Genomic DNA, 19,559 nt, shown 5'->3' on the forward strand with positions numbered 1-19,559 from the left:
AGACAACCGCAGGATCCTTAGTCAAAGAAGAGTTTTGCAGCATACCAGACTCCAAATGGGTCTCGGTAGTGGCCTGCAAATCCACAGAAGCGGGCATCAGGGGCTGTGAAAGCATCTCACTGAGGACTGAAGAACTGACAACTAGCTTAACGGAAGCGTCATTGGTAGGATTGGACTTGTGTGGTCTGTCTCTGTTTTTTCGGAAGATCTGCTGTCGGATGGCTTAACCAAAGCCATATCCGAATTAGAGAGGACTGTAAATGAAAATAACTAGCTAAAATAAGGGCCAGACGATGTACAGTTCTGGCGTTGAACAAAACACAGAAGCAACGGAGGGGGACGTTCTGGTCTGGGCCTAAGCAAGTGACGCAGTAAGAATGAAAGTCTCGGTGTGGTATTTGCTTTCAACAGCTGAGACAACTGTTACCTTTTTCTGACATCAGCTAGTGCAAGAAAAAAGGATCCCTAACGGGATACTTAGCTTTAGAAGACTTCAGCTTCAATTCGAAAGACGAAACTCAGCGGCCGACCGACACTTCTGCAAACCGCTTCTGCATCTGAATCCGTGGCAAGAAAGACTGATGTAATGGCATTGGCTGCCTTACTTTATACTACTGACGACCTGACGTCAGTCCTGAAGTGACAGCAACCGACACATGAATACTAAGCCTCTGGTATTCGGGCCGGCAGAGGGCTACCCTGGCAGGGAAAACCCAAATGTGATGACTGCAACAGTGAAACACAAAACATCTTGCATCTCTCTAGCAAGTAGTCATTAGCTGAATAGCACCTTCAGCCAAGAGATCCAAAAGAAGAGAAAAATGTGGCAAATGGCAAGGAGAGTGGTTGAAGAAATGCTGAAAAGGGAGGAAGGTACTTTCATTCCATGATGTAACCATTATGAATTATCAAAAGAACCCAACAATCTGTGGTGATTTGTTGCCAAATGGGGAAATATAGAGATAATCTTTGGGGCAGATGAATCTGGCTGAGAGGAAGAGGAAGATTATTGACAAATGGAAGCTGACTTGGTCACGAAAAGAAGACTTCTGTCTCCCAGAAACATCAGCAGTTTTCTCAGAAAAAAAATAGTTTATATCTTTTTTACCCTTTAAAGGCCGTTTATGATACTTATCCACAAAAGGTGCCTTAGAGGGGCAATTCCTCAGATACTTAGGCACAGCTGAGAGGAAAATTTGCTTAAGAAAACTGTCTTACAAGGCCTTGAAAAGATCTGCAGCATGAGAACCAAACAAATTTTGGGTATCTAAAGGAGAGCCATATAATTTTGCCTTCACTTTCTCAGGTGGAGACTGTAACCTAAGCCATTCTCCCAATGATTGACCTTGATGCAGCTGCCCAAGATGAAGCATCAACAGCATCAAGGATGCTTCTGATTGAATGATGAGATACTTGGGAAGCAGAACCCAACAAACACCCTGCCCATTTGGCAAGAAGACTAAGCATATATGTCATATACGACTGGTAAGTGATGGCACTGAAAGCACTTCACCTTGAGTGAAGTCGTGCCACTCCTTTTGGGGGGGTCTTTAGCAACAGAAGCTACTTGCCTAGTTTTTCTGTTTCTTTTTAACAGGAACCAGAACTCTAACAAACTTGAGATAATCTGAATACTGCCTTACCTCTAAGGAAGTCAGTCATTTCTTCCCATACAAGGATCTGTGGAGTCCCCATAGGCCCTTCAGAAATCACCAGCTGCAGTTTCCCTTTCTCATCCACAGCAGACATCAGTTCAGCCTCAGAGGAGGTACGAATGGTACATCCCATGTCAATTCCCAATTTGGTAGCAGCAGAGGGAGCAGGCATCGGAACTGGATGGTCCTAGGGCACTTCAGGTGACCCCACACAGATGTTCAACAGATGCTGGAGAGCAGAAGTTTCCATTTGTAACTTTTTTGACTTTTTAGAAGGTGGTTTGATATGCAGGAGGGCGGACTCAGAACCCATTGTCCCTCAAGTAAGTAACCTTAACCAGTGAATCTCTTAACAGAGGGAAAAGGAAGACCAACAGATGCACAGGATCTTAGGAAGAAAGGCTTTGCAAATATCACATTGCTTTCACATTGTGATCTACACCCAAACAAAAAGCACTTATTGTGTCTATCCTTATGGGGAACATACCTCCCACACTAACATTACCCCTTTCTGGATGACATGTACCTTAAATAAAGCCAACAATGAGAAAAAAGGAAGAGTCCCCAATGGGGTACTTATTTGCCCTAGGCTCAGAGATGTACAAAATGCACTACTTTTAAAATGAATTCAAAACATAGTATTTGGACAGGCGCCAAACAAGTTCTGAGGATTTGAGGCTTATGTCACTCAGGCACCTTACATTTCAGATATAGGGCATATTTCTAATTTAAGGTGCTTGGAAGGCCCCAAGACTTTGGTATGCTGCCTGGATATAAAGCTATCCTAGGCAGGATATTCCTATTGTAAGGAATACTGCAACAGTGATCAAGGAAGGGCATCTTTTTTTTCCTGGTAAATTTTTGCTCTAGTAAGACTTGTGCTAGCACAGTAGGGGAAAAAAGCTACAAAATTAAAAAGATGACAACACTGCACACTATAGAACACAGTACAGGACCAGTATAATAGCTTAATGCTATGGTCTGCAAAACTCCATCCTGTAGTTTTAGGTGTGGTTCTTTCACTTACTTCGAGTCATACAGGTTACTAGAGTAACTCAGTTAACCAAATCAAAGCTTAAATTTATCCCTGTAAAGAAAACACCCTAAACCTATGTAGACTGATTAAGTACAATTCAAAGTGCAAGCCTGAAACCTACATTTAAAAAACTGATCTAAACATTCTAATCTATGATACAGCTGGATTCTGCATACCTAAAAAACTACTTCCTCTGCTAAAGGCTACAATAAAGCTAGGTGCCCACTTACGCACAATGCACTGTTCTAGAAAATACAGTGACATTAGAAATCATTCATTTCTATTCCTGTACAAAACAGGACATCAGTTTTGCACACTATGCAGTTTGGGGAAAAAATTAAAGCAGCAGTATTTTGCTTATTTTTGGTGCAGAACATTATGCTTTTTTTTAACTTCTAACACAAAAACATGAATAGTTTTCCCTGACATTCTATTTATTTCCAAATGAAAGTACGTGAAACTGATCCACAGCCATACATACTACATGCAACTATGGTACCCTAACTTAGTATCCTTAGTTACTGTACCTTAAACCAACATGTTCATGATATCAATAAGAGTGCTACAATTAAAAGTCAAAAGTAGTACCTCGTACTAACACGTTTAAATGAAAATTGCTAGGATGGCTTCCTTTGAAGAGACTGAGTGGTTTATTACAAACATGTTTTAAATCGCTCAGAAACATACAGCAATAAATACGTGCTAACAGATGAACTTATATCAAAAATATATAACTTCCAAAGTATGATATGATGCCATCTTTTGTCAAACAACAAATACTGCTGCTTTAAAAACTTTGGAGCTGGAGGATTAAAAAATACACTCCCAAAATACAAACACATTTCAGTTTCCACATAACTGTAAAATTTTCTTTGAATATAGAAAAACTAAAAATGCAATTTTACTAAAATAAATTTGCAAAAAACTGTTCCATTTTAATAATTCCTACTACAATTTTAAATACATACCTCTTATGACAATGAAATTGTGGAACTGTTCTATAAAAATACAATATAGGCAATGTTTTATTCTTTTTTCCCTGATGTCCTTTTTCATTTAACACAAAATTTGTAAACTTTAATTACATTCAAAATAACTCTTCAAAAGCTGAAGTTTCAAAATATTTGGCAGACAGAAACAATGGCCTTAATGTGCTGCCAACTTAATTTTCAAGATATAATTTGACAGCAGAAAAATCCTTCAGTAATAACTTGGAAAGTCTTGCAAAATTCAGCAGAGAAGTAATTGTGATTTCTCTGCATGTGGTTTTAAAAAACAATTCACTGCTACCATGAAGAGAAAAAAGGCTTCCTGCAGTGAAACGTCTGTGTAAATGCATTGCTCAGATGAACAATTCGACCCTGGCCTCCTGCTCGGCTTCTTTCTACAATCACACGTGGCATCTGCACAAGCTGTATGGGACTCTTTCCATCTTTTAATGCCTGAGTAAGATTTAAAATCTGTAAGAACAATAAACACATGAACACAAATTACACACACTATTTTGGATGTACACACAGAAAAGGATATTCAATTTTAAAGGCCTCCTTTAATTTTCTTCAGTCAGTACAGCTAAATGTTCACCACCACTACTGGCACATCTAATTCAGTTTATGAAAACATGTCTGGCTGCGGTCATCAATTTACACTTCAGATGGGTAACATTTTAGCTACAGACTGTCCTTTTATCATGCAGTGCACTCTAGAACTTAAAAGAACATGAATGGCTACACTACCTACACTACAGTGCAGGTGCAAAATATTAATGTTTCAGAATCCTGCAAGACAAGACACCTTAAAGTTCAAGAAAAGAAGTTATGTCCTTACCATAACGTTCCATGTAGAGTGTTCATCTCGCCTTTGTTCTTACACACGGGTTCGGAGCCGATCCTCGGCTCCGAGTCGGCCTAATTGCAAAGCTCTGAATCTCAGAGAAGCTCAAGACCAGCCCATATCCCACAATCCTCCCTGCCATTACTCAGATCTAGTTTGCAATCAAACCAGACGAAAGGATCCAACACCTGCGGTGCTAGAAGCATACACTCTCTTCAGCCATTCAGAGACACTCTCTCACCATAGCAATAACTAATTGTCTAAGCATATATCCCATGACACACGGGACCATATACCCCGCAAAGGGTCAAGACACGTCGATCAGACTCTAATCCTACCAGTTCTTCCAAACACATGGGGGGGAAAGGGAGGGAATGTAAGAACAAAGGCGAGATGAACACTCTACATGGAACGTTATGGTAAGGACATAACTTCTTTATGTAAGAGTGTTCAATCTCGCCGTTTGTTCTTACACACGGGTAGCGTCCCTAGCTCCGTGACCCTGAGTGACTCATGGAAGAACGTTCCTAAGCACAGTGGAACCAAATGATGTCTTATCCTTGGAGACCTTGTCCACTCTATAATGAGTGATGAAAGTATGTGGTTTAGACCACGTGGCTGCTGCACAAATAGTGTCCAAAGGCAAGCGAGCCGCATGAGCTAAGGAAGTGGAAACGGATCTGGTAGAATGGGCCTTAGGTTTGTTTGGTAAGGATTGGTTTGATTTAGAGTATACAAATGTTATACAGTCAGCAAGCCATTTAGATAGTGTACGTTTAGTAATTGCCATGCCCTTTTTATTGTCTGCAAAAGTGACGAAGAGTTGATCCGTTTTTCTGAAAGCTTTGGTCCTGTCTAAATAAAATCTTAACTGCCTGTGAACATCCAACTTGTGCAACATACACTCCAGTTTGTTAGTATGGTTTTTGAAAATGGTAGGGAGTTCTATACACTGGTTAATATTCGTAACTGAACATACTTTTGGAAGGAAAGAAGGATTTGTATGCAAAGAAACCCTGTCTGGATGGAATATCAGGTAAGGTGGTCTGACCGATAATGCCTGCAGCTCTGAGACTCTACGAGCTGAGGTCACGGCGACGAGAAACAGCTTCTTCCACGACAAGAACTTTAGGAGGCATGACGAAGCAGGTTCAAAAGGTGGCAACATGAGTTGCAACAGCAGCAAATTCAGGCTCCATGGAAAGAAAGGTTTTCTGACAGGCGGTCTAAGATGGAAGGTTCCTTTCAAAAAGGCTTTACAAAGCCTGTGAGACATAATGGAAGAACCTCCCTCACCAATATGGAAGTTTGATATGGCCGCCAACTGTACTCAGAGTGGAAGTAGAAGCTCCTTCGTGAAAAAGGATGGATAAGAATTCTAAAATTTTATGTAGAGGAGCTACCAAGGGATCTAAGTTTTGACTAGATGCCCAATATACAAAGCGTTTCCACTTACTCGTATAGAGCTTAGTAGTAGAGGCTTTATGAGAAGCAACTGGGATGTGTTGAACTGACGGAAGGAGTAGATGAGACCTGGCTAGGCAGGGAAGCGGAGCAGCCAAGCTGCTAGTTTGAGGGACTGTAGAGACGGGTGAGGAACTCCCGACGAATGTGTCAGCAGATCTGGCACTGGGTCCAGAATCCACGGTTCCTCTATTTGATGAGCTCGAAGAAAGGGAAATCATATTTGACGAGGCCAGAATGGGGCTATGAGTATTATAGTCCTTTCCAGGCTCCTGGCTTTCTGTAGAAATCTGGGAATCAATGGAGTCGGTGGGAATGCATATAGGAGACCCAAGGGCCAATCGTGTATCAGTGCATCCCTGGGGACATCCCCCCGAGGGGGTAGAAGGGCAAAGTAGCTTCTGCATTTTGCATTCAATGGGAAAGCAAACAGATCGCAGCAAAGCTGGCCCCATTTGCGGAAGATCTTTTTCGCCGTCTGTGAATTCAGGGACCACTCGTGAGGTAACAGGATGGCTCTGCTCAACCTGTCTGCAATGACGTTGGATGACCCTGGGATGTGCATTGCTATCAGAAAGCGACCCGTGGACTCTGCCCATTGCCAAATTCTCATGGCCTCTCTGCATAACGGGTAAGACCTGGTTCCCCCTTGCTTGTTTATGTACCAGACTACAGACATGTTGTCTGTCTGAACTGCTACTGTCCCTAGAGGTAAGAGGGCTTGGAAGTGTTGCAACGCCAGGAACACCGCCCTCAACTCCAGAACATTTATATGTAGAGTGTACTCCATGCTGGACCATTCTCCTTGGACTGTTCTTCCCTGAAAAAGGCCCCCCCACCCTATCAGGGAAGCGTCCGTGGTTATTGTGGCTGTTGGAATGGATAGAACGAACGGATGACCCACAGTGAGGTTCTGATCGCGCACCCACCATGAGAGGTCCCGTCTGCAAGATTCTGTTATCCTGATCTCGTGCGTTAGGGGGTAGTTGTTGGAACGACCACTGCGCAAATAGCAGCCATTGAAGAATCCTCATGTGTAACCTTCCCATAGGGACTGCAATTAGTGCGGCTGCCATCAGTCCCAACACTTTTAACACCAGTTTGGCTGGGGCTTTCTTGCTGACTAGAGGAAGTAGGACCTGCTGTTTGAGCGTTGAAGCTCTTACTGGGGGGAGTTTCAGTAGTGTCGATCGTGTATTTAGATCTGCTCCGATGAAGGAAATACACTGTGAGGGCGATAAGCAAGACTTTTCGAAGTTTATGGATATCCCCAAGTGGGAACAAAGGCCGATTGTATAGTCTCTGGCTTGCAATAGTTGACGCTCGGTGGTGGCGGTGAGGAGCCAGTCGTCCAGATAGGGAAACACCCGGAATCCTTGTCGTCTCAAGTGAGCCGCAACTACTGCCATGCATTTGGTGACTACCCTGGGGGCTGAGGTGAGTCCAAAGGGCAGAGCTCGAAACTGAAAGTGACTGGCCCACAGCCGGAAGCGCAGGTGATCTCTGGACGGTCTGGCCATTTTGATGTGGTAGTACGCGTCTTTGAGATCTATAGAGCACATCCAATCGTCCTTCTGTAAGAATGGAAGGATCGATTGAAGCGTGACCATCCGGAACTTTTCCTTCTTCACGAAGTTGTTGAGATGGCTGAGATCTAAGATCGGTCTCCAGTCCCCTTGTCTTTTTTGGAACTAAAAAGAACCTTGAGTAAGTTCCGAATCCTCTTTGGTCCACCGGGACTGGTTGGATGACTTTGTTTTCAAGCAGCTTTGAAATTTCTACAGCTGCTAGTTTTCGCAGACGGGGTGGCACGTCTGGAAATTTTCTTTGTAGAGGTGGTGTTGAAATGAAGGGGATTTTGTATCCTCTGGTTATAATGCTTTTTACCCAAGAATCTGAAGTAATGTTTAGCCAGGCCAGTGGGTATAAAGCTAAGCGACCCCCGACTGCCTCCAGAGCAGGCAGCCGGGCCTCCATTCAGGAGTGCTGGAAAGGCTTCCCAGGGACGGAAATCCCTGTCGCCTTGGTTATGCGGACCCCCTCTGCCGCCGGGGCGGCGTCTTCCATTTCTACCCCCTCCTCTGCCTCTGGAGGGGGCATCACTCTGTGTGGTCTGGAAAGATCCCTGATTCTTACGGTACCACATTTTCCCGCCTCGTTGCCCTTTGGGGTACGGTCTAGTAGGAGCAGAAAAACGGACCCCGACAGCAGACAAGGTCTTTCCCTCTTGCTCGCACCAAGTGAGAGTCTCCTTAACCTTGGGCCCGAAAAGTGTGGCACCATCAAAAGGGGCATTGGCAAAGGAAGACTTGAAGGCTTCCGCAAAGGAGCACAGCCGCATACATGATCGTCTTCGAAGAGCAATCGCTGAAGCTGCAGCTCTACTCGATCCCTCGGCTGCATACGAGATGAGCCTCATGGATGAGTTTACTATGGATGTGAGGGTGTTAAGTTGTGCTGTTACCTTATCTGAAACAGCAGCATCTGTGTTACCCTGGGGGGTATCTGTCAGCTCCTTGATGAGATCCCTCTGCAAACGTGTGAAATGGGTCAGGTAGTTTAGCGAACGCATGGAAAAAGTCGCTGAACTAAAAATGCGCTTCCCATATCTGTCCATAGTCCTAGAATTCTTATTAGGAGGATGAACAGATGAGGAAGACTCAGACATCTCCTTTTTCGTGGCTGCCGCCACCACCATAGCGTCGACAGGGACTCCCTTGGTGAGATGAGATTTATCTTGGGGGGCAGTGATGAACTTGTTTGGTTTCCTAGGTACTGGTTCCACTGTGTCAGCTGTCTCCCATGCCCTTCGAGCAATCAAATCCATTAATTCATCGAAGGGCGGGGTCACCCAGGAGGTAGAAGGTTGAGCCCCAAAAGCCTTCAGCAGCACCGACTCATCCTCAGAGGGGGCTAGGGACTGCCAATCACCCCTCTGTTTCAAGATCTCCAGGATGTCTGCAAATGACACATCCTCAGAGGGTGATTTGGGGGACCCCTCTGCCTCATCCAAGTCGGTGTCAGACGTTAGAGATTCCTGTGGGGAATCTATGTGCCTCCTCTTGTACCACCGTTTCCTTGGGACCTCATCAGAGGGGGCTTCTGGTGAGGCCTCCAAGGAACAGGGGGAACCCTCTGTGGGTGGCTGAGGCAATTGGGCTCAACGCTTGGGATGGATCGTGGGAGCAGAAACAGAAAGTGGCACTTTTGGGGAAGGAGAAGATTTCCCTGATGATGTGGTTGTCTGTGCAGACAATACCTTCCTCATAAGGTCAAAGGCCCCCGAACCCCTGGCTGAGGGCTCCCCCGGTTCCGAAGAACACGGAAGCATCCCAGAACCAGGTGCCGTGGGCTCCGACCCAGAGGACGGAGCCGAACCAGTCTGTGCCGAGACCCCAAGAGGGAGAGTCGGCACAGACAGGTCGGTACGACTCTCGGTCCCGGAACCGAACAAAGACAGTCGGCTCCGCGACTCCCCTAACTATTCCGAAGGAGTCGAAGTCAATGGTGTCGATCGTGCAATGGACGGTTTCGGCACAGAGGGCTCCACTATCATCAGGTCATCTTCTCCCGGCTCCGAGATCTGGATGGGTCTCGAAGGAGGACCCGCTGGAGATATAGGGAGGCCTTCTAGTTTCGACACCAACTGGGAGGAAACCGCAATTAACTTGGAAAGGGCCGTGTTCTCCATGAGTTTCTGCACGACACGATCCACATCTGTGTCAGACAAGGGTCTGGAAGAACGGGTCGAAGGAGCCGAAGATGGCACCGACCGAAGAATGGACGGTGGTGGCAGTTCCGACACCGGTTCCAAGATCTGGGGCTCAGGAAAAGATAAATGTTCGACGCTCGGCCCCACGATCTGTGGAACCGGCGAACGAACCCGAGAAGATGAACTCAGATCCGATGACATGGGCTCCGACATCTTCGACCCCTTCGAGGATTTAGAAGCCTGATCCGACTTGTCCAAAGCCTCTTGAAAGGCCGGCTTCAACAATCCTCTGTCAATAAGCTTCCTGTGTCTATATGTCATGACCCTCCCGCTAAAGAAATGACAAATAGAGCAATCCTCTTGGAGATGGAGAGGGCCAAGACAGTAGACACAGGAAGCATGATTGTCAGTAATGGACATTTTCTGCCCACACTGACATCTTTTAAAGCCAGATTTGGCTTTTTCTGACATAGTACAGTAACAATGGCAATAACTATGATAAAAGAAGAAAATCACTAATTCTATAGCAATATATGTATACTAAACAGGTTATATATATAAAACTCTCACAAAAGAAACCACACCCAAGAAAAAAGGGTTAGGCCACAGAGGTGCCTGAAGAAGAAAAATGGGTATATATATATATATATATATATATATATATATATATATATATATATATATATATATATATATATATCACACACACACAGCACTTCTACAATAACTACTAACTATAAGGAAGTATCAGCAAGAAAAAAATTAGAATTCTTATCTGAAGAAATCAACAACTCAAGTTTCTATCTGGTCCGAGCTCTCCTCAATCCGATCTGTTGCAGCGGCAAACTAGATCTGAGTAATGGCAGGGAGGATTGTGGGATATGGGCTGGTCTCGAGCTTCTCTGAGATTCAGAGCTTTGCAATTCAGCCGACTCGGAGCCGAGGATCGGCTCCGAACCCGTGTGTAAGAACAAACGGCGAGATTGAACACTTACATCACATTTTTAAACATTTTCTTAACCATGCTGCAAGAAAAGATAAATCACATTAGACATTTCATGAAATAGCTGTTAACTAGATTAAAGTATGCTTAGTGGTAGTGAGAATTAACAGATCTGCACATACTATTACTGTCCGATCTGCAATCAGGCCTTCTGCAGAGGGTAATGATTGGGTATTTCCCCATCCAGTCTCCCCACTTAGTTCGCTTTGCTGTAACATGCTTTGTGCAAGGTGTGCATGCCCAAACAGTGTCACTCAGTTTGCTTTACCTCCACTGAGTTAAGCATAAAGAGCTAGAAAGGAAAAATGCTACATACCTCCCTAACTTACAGGAAAAATCCAATCATAACTACAGGAGGGAGAGACAACTCAAACAAAGAGAGATGGGGAAGAGGATAATAAGTTCTCAGTGCAGGTATTCTCCTTGCAGATACAGAAGTAGGTCTTTTGTAGTAGGGAATCTATCAAAAAACTGCCAGCATGTCAGAAAAACAAAGCCTTGACAGCAGCCCAGGTGACCAGAGTTTAGTGTCTCTGGCATATGAAATCTGTCAAAGAAACCACCAGCACCATGTCATAGAGGATTAAAGCCTTGACAACAGTCCAGGCACCGAGAGTGTAATTAGTGGCTCTGTTATCTGAAAATGCTGGAAGGAGAAGATAAGCTTGCCCATCTAGGAGAAGAAATTGCATAGCTGGGTACACCCTAAGGTTGATCCTTTTGGGGGGGGGGGTGCACTGTTTTCAGGGAGGCAGTGCAGCAGCCGGTTCACTCTGAAGGTGGGACAATATCCCAAGAATGCCCACTGCATGTGTGTCCTCAGTGCTGCATGCAGGGTAGTGGGAATTTAGGTCCCTGCTCCTCAGCAGCACTATTACTCATTATGATCTGCCCTGCTTAATCTGCTGCCACTGCAATCCTGGCCAGAAAGTGCATGTATGGATGAATGGCTCTTTCTGGTCATCCCCTAACTAGGCCAGGTACAGAAGAGCAAAATCTTACCCTACTACATTCAGAGTCTATTTGAATGGCTGGAATTAGTTCCTCCACTTCTGGCAAATAGTAATTAACGGAGTACGCAGTTTGTTATACAACAGTGCATGCTTTCTTCACCATATGGTAGAAAGTACTTGTGTTTGTTTCAGCTAAGAGTTAGAATTACTAGAAAAAAAAAAATACCAAGGATGTGCTACTGCTCACCTCTGCTTCTTGGCCAGATCTCTCAATGTGAAAGGTAAATGACCTTTAACCAAAGCCTACAAAAATGATACAAGGTTTCAGTTCTCTGTCTTCAACTTCAGGGTAATCCAGAGAGTCATAAATTAGACCAGCTATGACCTTCAGGATTTCATACTTTCATGACAAAGCTGTGTGGTTAACATCTCCACAATCAAAAACTTTTTCTCAAGTGCAGCTATGTGAGCTGACTTTGCCCAACTCAGACATGAATTCAAGCTTGAGAGCTTTAAATCTATCAACAATGATTCCTGGAATATCTCTTGGGTAAGACTGTTGACTTCTACGGTTTACTGTACGATCTTGTCCCCGCACAGTACAGATTCTCAAGCTTTTCTGCTTTTAATGTGCTGATGAGCCAAACCAGACCCCACCATTTACATCACTGCCAGATAAGTTATTGTGTTACACAAATCAACTGCGAACAGCACATTTAAACTTATTTTTTTCTTGGAACTAGGATTTTTATCACACTACCTCAAGCACCCATACACAAGCATAATGAAAAAAGATGACCTTCTAAATGTGTATACATTACTGAATATACCCCACCCCCCCATATACACACACAATGACATTCCTGCTGCTAGAGAGGAAAAAAGTACAGCTGTGTACACTTACCATAAATGTAGATGTTCGAGTGTATTCACGGTCGCAGTCACCACATTTGGGTTATCCCTGCCAGGGTAGCCCTCGGCCGGCCCGAATACCAAAGGCTTAGTATTTCTGTGTTGGTTGCTGTCGCTTCAGGATTGACATCAGGTCAACAGCAGTATAAAGTAAGGCAGCTAACGCCATTACATCAGTTTTTCTTGCCCTGTCAGGAGCCAGGCTCTGGTGGAAGAACCCCACCAGTAGAAAGTAAATACCAAAATGTCCCTTGTAAGGAGAGAGAAGAAAGAAGAGGGGGATGGAGGGAGGGAAACCAGGACTGCAACAATGAATACACTCGAACATCTACATTAATGGTAAGTGTATACAACTGTACTATGTTCTTTGTGTTTCACTGTTACAGCCATCACATTTGGGTTGATTCCCAAAGCTGAGGAAAAGGGTGGAGGCAGTCAAGGAAACTAGGGGCTGGCTACGATGCCCTGCAAGACTGTAGAGGCAAACCCTGCCCTGGATTTGAAGAAGATAGGCAGGTGGTAGTGTTTGTTGAAAGTGTGAACAGATGTCCAGTTGGCAGCCTCTAGGATGCCCCTGGTGGGGACTCCTGAGGAAGGCTGCTCTGGTGGAGTGAGTCCTGACCCCCTTAGGGGGAGGCTTTCCATGTTGCTTGTAACAGAAATGGATGCAGTGTGCTATCCACTTGGAAATTGTTTGTTTGGAGATGGCTTTGCCCTATGCCCCTGCAGCAAAGCTAACCAGCAATTGATCAGACTTTCTGAAGGATTTAGTCCTGTCTAGATAGAATCTGAGCTGCTGTGCACATCTAGAGTATGCAGGATCCTTTCCCCCCTTGTTCTGTGGGTTAGGGAAAAAGGTTGGCAAATTAATGGATTGGTTGAGAGCCACACTGGACACCACTCTGGGCTTAAAGGATGGGTTATTCCTGAGGGAAATCCTGTCCGCATGGAAGACTATGAAGGGCTCCACAGTCATGAGTACTTGTAGCTCAGAGACCCTTCTGGCTGAAGTGATGGCCAGAAGGAAAGCTGCTTTCCAGGACATAAATTTTAGCTCTGCTGAAGAGGCAGGTTCTAAGGGGGGCAGGGTGAGTTTTTCCAATACAAAGTTAAGGTCTCAAGTCGGGGTTGGTGCTCTTCTGGTGGCCTCAAGTTGCTAGCCCCTCTTAGGGATTAGGAATTGTTTGATCGGAGGGTGTGAGAAAAATGGCTGCTCAGTGGGGAAAGGAGCAGAGATACCAGCGGCATGAATTTTAAGAGAGATCACTGTGCATCAAGACAGCTAAGTAATCCAGGATGTGAGGAAGGGAGGGCTGTACCGTATCGGCTCCCTTAGCCTGAATCCAGGTGTAGAACCTTTTCCATTTGTCAGCATAAGACTTTCTAGTGCCAGGGCGTCTGGCCTCGTGTATAACATCTAGAACCGGTTTACTGAGGCTGGCAGATTGATCGGTGGTTAGGGAATAAGCCAAGCTGCCAAATTGAGGGTCTGCAATTGGGGATGCATGAATTCGCCTTCCATCTGGGTCAGGAGGGTTAGGGTCTGAGTGAGATGCCATGGTGGCAGTGGGGACAGGCTGAGCAGCAGTGGGTACCAGTGCTTGCGAGGCCAGTCTGGAGCAATAAGAATTGTCCTTGGTTTTTCCTCCCTTATTTTGAGCAGTACCCCTGGGGATGAGAGGTAGTGGAAAAAAGGCATAGACCGATAAGACTGACCCAGGGGAAGGACAGGACATCCACTTCCAAGCCATGCAGTGATTCTCCCTGGTGCACAACTTGCTGAGCTGATGGTTGGTGTGGGAGGCAAAGAGGTCGACCTTCAGGGTGCCCTATTTTTGAGTTATTAGGGTGAAGGTTCTTTTGTCTAGCTGCCACTTGTGTGGGTCCAGAAGATTTCTGGTCTGCCAGAGAGTTTAGAGAACCTGGCAGGAATTGTGCTAACAGGTGAAGTTGCATGGCAGTGGCTGTGTGCCAGAGTCACGGCCAGCCTGCATAGAGGGTAGGAGCGAGTCCCACCCTACTTGTGGATGTACCACATCACAATGGTGCTGTCTGTTTTGATCAGGAGAGCCCCTGGGGAGAGAAGGAGTATGAAAGCTGTCAAGGCATGCTAGACAGCTAACATCTCTTTTTGGTTGATGTGCAGATGGATTTGCTGTGGGATCCACTGGCCCTGTATGCACCTGCTGCATAGTCTGATGCATCCGTGGTGAGGGTCTGGGTGGCGGGGGGTGGCAAGGGTAGTCCTGTTGTTGTGAGAGCAAGCTGCTGCCCACCAAAGAAAATCTTTTCTGAGCTAAGGTACTACGGGTGAAAGTGCTTACAGGTCTTGAGTGCGTTGACACCAAAGGCTTTTTTTTTATGTTTCCTCATATGCAGTCTGGCATATGGAATGAGTAGAATGCAGGATACCATGAACCCCAGAGCTTGCAGGATTTTCCTTGCAGATAACTGGGGTCTGGTGGCTAGTTGAGAGAAGTAGGTTGTCAGGTAAGTTTGCTTCTCTGGTGTAAGGAATGCCATCTGGGATGCTGTGTCCAGGCTTGCTCCCAGGAATATAATCCTTTGGGTGGGTACTTGTTTGGATTTCTTTTCATTGATTGTGTACCTTAGGGAGGTCAGTAGGGATTTTACAAAGGCCAAGTGCTTGAGCAGCTTTTCCTGGCTGACTGCCTGAATTAGGCAGTCGTCTAAGTATGGGTAAATTTGGATATTCCTTTGTCTGCAAAAGGCAATGGCCGGAGCCAGACATTTTGTGAAAACTCTGGGAGCAGTAGATAAGCCAAAGGAAGTGCAGAGAACTGAAAGTGTAGAGATCCTGCTCTGAAACTCAGATATTTCCTGCATGATTCTCTGATAGGAATGTGGAGGCAAGCCTCTTTTAGATCTGGGTGGCTAGCCAAGCATCCTTGGAGAGTATGGATAGCAGCTGCTGGAGGGTGAGCATTTTGAATTTTGGTATCACCAGGAAGGTGTTTAGAATGGATAGATTGAGGATGGGGTGCCAGGTGCCCTCTTTTATGGGTACCAGAAAAAGTCTGGAGTAGAAACCTTGGCCTTTTTGCTCTGTAGGAACATGCTCTGCTGCCCTCAGAGAGGGGGGAAAGGACTTGCTTTTGGGCCTCTGCCCACTGGTTTGGAGGTAGATCTGGGAACCCTTTTGGAGTTGGAAGGGTGTGGAAAAAAAATTTGTATCCCTGGGACACTGTTGAGGACCCAGCGGTCGTTGGTATTGGTGGCCCAATTTTTTGCATGGAAGGCAAGTTTTCCTCTTAGGGGCACTAGCAGATGGGCAGAGGTGAGAGGAGGAGTTGAGAAGTCATTGTGAATTCTTTCCATAAGGGGGTGGCTTAGCACTCCCTGGTTTAGAAGTGGAGGTACTTCACTGCTTAGATCTCTGTATACCCTGAGACTGCTGTCTTGGGGGGGGGGGTCTGTTTCCCCTAGGTCTAGTCTGAGGTGGCCTTGAGGGGGCTGGAAAGCAGCAATGTTTTGAGGGGCAATGCCTACTGAATCTTGGAGGCTGAACTTGCAAAAAATCTTTAACTGTCTGCATAGACTTAGCTTTTTCTTCCATCTTTTTTAAATCCTCTTCTGTTTGGTGCCAAACAGATGGTCTTTGTTCAGTGGTACGTCTAATAATTTTGATTTGACTTGATCTGGCAAGGTCTGTTCCTTAAGCCAAGCATGCCTTCTAAGTACAGAACCTGTGACTGCTGCCCAGCAGGATGCTTCTAAGGCGTCAAACCCACATTGCAGGGTATGCTTACTGATTTGCTTTGCAGAATACATAATTTCCTGTAAATCTTTATTTTCTGCACAGTCAGGGAAGGTAGATAATTTTTGTTTAATGCATTCCATGGTATGTTGCTGGTACTTCAGCATGTGGAACTGACAATTTAATGCTCTAAATGGCAAGAGTTGCAGAGGTATATACTTTTTTTAGCCCATCTGTCTAAGGCTCAAGAATCTCTGTCCGAGGGGGTGGGATTCTTAGCTGTGGTTGCTTTTATTCCTTTAGGCACTTGGGAGATGACCTCTGTCTGGGTCAGTAGTAGGATTCTTGAAATTTGTGAGTCAGGAACTCTAACACCGGTCAGGTTTCCTGGGAGCAGGAGGTAAAGTATCAGGAATTAGACTGGATTCCATAAAGACATCATCCACAACATCCAGAACAGGAGGGATAGCTAAGGGTCTTGTGCTGTGGTAAATCTAAAAATTCCCTGAGTCTCTTTTTGGGCTGAGGATAATCCTGGCATTCCCAATGGAAGTGCTCTCTCAAAGTATGTAGGGTTTCACCAAAAGAAAAATCTTCTGGAAGAGAGGCAGAAGGAACGGATTCCTCTGCATATGAATTATCATAAGCAGATAAGGGCATGTCTTCATAATCAGAAACCTCAGATTAGTCAGACTCTTGGTCAGATAAAACTGCTGGGGATAAGTCTTTTTCTTTTAGCAGGGGAAAGCTGGCTTCCTCTAATCAGCATGATAAGGTATTCTGCCATTTTAGGTCTGTGATTGTGGCAAGGAAGCAGGAGTGTGACTTTGGGTCGTCAAGTTTTTTTAGGTGCAACTCGTACTCTGGGCCTTAGAAACTCGGTAGCTTTAGAAAGAACTGAAGACGCGAAAGTCGTCATCGGTTTTGTGCCTAATATCGGTAGTGTGAAGAACTTCCTCAGAAGCCCATGCCTGCACAGCGGTTCCGGAACCATCCAAGGTAAAGACATCCGCAGGTTCAGTAGTCAAAGAAGAGTCTCGTGGCATACCGGACTCTGGAACGGGTCTCGGTAGCGGCCTGCGAATCTATCAATGCACGCATCAGGGGCTGCGAAAGCACCTGAGTACCGGTGAACTGGCGACTAGCTTAACGGAAGCATCAGCAGTTTTGGACCTGTGTGGTCTGTCTCTGTCTTTACCCTTATGTTTTTGTGGAAGATCGGTAGTCTGATAGCTTGCTGAAGCCATTTCGGAATATGGAGACAGAGAGCGAAAGTATTTAGCCACAATAAGGGCCAGACGATGAATAGTTCGGGCATTGAACAAAGCACAAAACCGGCAGCAAGGGACATCGTGGTCTGGGCCTAAACAGTGACGCAGTAAGAATGGAAATCTCGGTGTGGTATTTGCTTTCCACAGGTGAGACAATTGTTAACTTTTTCTGACATCGGTTAGAGCAAGAAAAAAGGATCCTCAACAGGGTACTTGGCTTCAGAAGACTTCAACTTCAATTTCAGAAACAAAAACTTGGGTAGAGGCTGACCGGCACTCATGCGAACTGCTTCTACTTCGGGCTCCTCAGCAAGAAAGACTAATGCAATGGCATCGGCTGCCTGTTTTTATACTACTGATGACCTGATGTCAGTCCTGGAGCAACAGCAAAAGATGCAGAAATACTAAGTCTCTGGTATTCAGGCCAACTGAGGGCTACCCCTGGCAGGATAACCCAAGTGTGATGACTGCAACAGTGAAACAAGAAGATCATGTGTGATTTTCCTGCCAAGGATAGCTCAGCATCTGGCTGGTATACCAAGGCCTTTAAATCCTCCTAGTGTTGCATGTCATGCATATGCTCCTTACACAGGTATGGGGCACAAAGGTGATGCACATACATTCTATCCTCAAAGTAAAGTTGTGTAAAAATCTTTCCATAATAGTGGATGTCTTTCTCTTCACTGCTGCAGTACTCGTCACAGTAGGGATCTCCTGCCAGGGATAACCCAATGTCTGGCCAGTATACAAAAGCCTTTGGATTCTGCATGCACTGTATGTCACATTTGTTCCCTGTACAGGGAATGTTGCATACAGGTGATGTACAGACACTGTTACCTAGAAATGAATTGCCCCAGAAGAGCACAGCCTCCATAGGACAAAGAAGGGTCATACACATCCAGAAGGAGAAAATGTATATGGAAAAGAAAGACCCTCAGCCAAGAGGGGAACCAAAACAAAATTTGAAATCCAGAGGAAAAAAAAGGGGGTTTGGAGGGAGGGAGTGAGTGAATACTGCAATAGTGGAAGGACAGCTACTGTTATGATAAGCCTTTACACAATTGCACTATGTCCTTCTATATCACAGTTTGCACCATTATTCACAGTAGTGAGTTTACAAAAGCTGAAGAAAAGGACTGGGAGGCGGTGGGATGGGAAAAACCCTCAACAAACCCATGAAGAATGAATAGAGCAAGACCTGCTATGGCCCCAGAAACTGTATCCAATTTACAATGTTTCGAAGTGGTATACACTGAAGACCAAGTAGCAGCTTCAGGGATGGAATTGAAGTCCAACCTCTTGAAGAAAACACCAGAACAGGCAACAGCCCTAGTGGAGTGAGCTGTTACGGAAGTATACAGACATCTGTCATAAAAAGAATAAGAAAAAAATGGCCTTCGATATCGAGGAGGAGATGGTTTACTTAAAGCCAAACCCAATGTCGTGGGATGAAAACAAAAAAAGCAGCTTATCTGATTTATGAATTGCTTTAGTTTTATCAGAGCTATCTGTGCAAATCCAGGGTATGTAGAGCCCTCTCACTAGCAGACTGAGGGGAAGGAAAAAATGGAGAAACTAACTGTATGGTTCAAAGACCATTCGTTAACCAGCTTGGACATAAAAGGAGGATTAGTACAAAGGGACACCCTGTCCCAATGAAAAACCAAAAAAGGAGGAATGTCCACAAGGGCTTGAATCTCAGAAACCCTCAAGAGTAGAAGTATTAGCAATTAATATGACAGTCTTTCAAGTACAATGTTGCATAGAACTGAACGTGCAGGCTCAAAAGAAGCTTGGGTCAATTTTTCTAAAAGAAAATTAAGATCTCAAGGAGGAGAAAGAGGCTTCCTTGGGGGCCCAAGATGCAGGATACCTTTAAAAAATCTGTCTGACTTCAAAGTGAGAAGTCAGAGGATTCAAGGGCAGACAGCCAGAAACAGTTGGCAAATGGGCCTTTACAGAATAAAAGGCCAAGCCAGACTGGAGCAACTCACAGAAATAT

The 19,559-nt window shown here is 45.1% G+C and overlaps 1 protein-coding gene across 2 annotated transcripts in view; it reads right to left on the bottom strand.

Annotated features, from left to right (window-relative positions):
* Nucleotides 1-3,318: 3,318 nt before the first annotated feature.
* Nucleotides 3,319-19,559, bottom strand: part of PI4K2B (phosphatidylinositol 4-kinase type 2 beta) — a gene marked incomplete in the record, with an annotated part of 1,132,580 nt that continues 1,116,339 nt past the window's right edge. The window contains 1 exon segment of one of the 2 annotated variants that reach the window (XM_044062169.1): nucleotides 3,319-4,151. In XM_044062169.1, the coding sequence (XP_043918104.1) occupies nucleotides 3,978-4,151 (174 nt within the window). 2 annotated transcript variants of the gene reach the window in all.

This window comes from Protopterus annectens, chromosome 2.part1 (genome assembly GCF_019279795.1).
Source record: "Protopterus annectens isolate FY-2018-M chromosome 2.part1, PAN1.0, whole genome shotgun sequence".
Classification (NCBI taxonomy): domain Eukaryota; kingdom Metazoa; phylum Chordata; order Ceratodontiformes; family Protopteridae; genus Protopterus; species Protopterus annectens.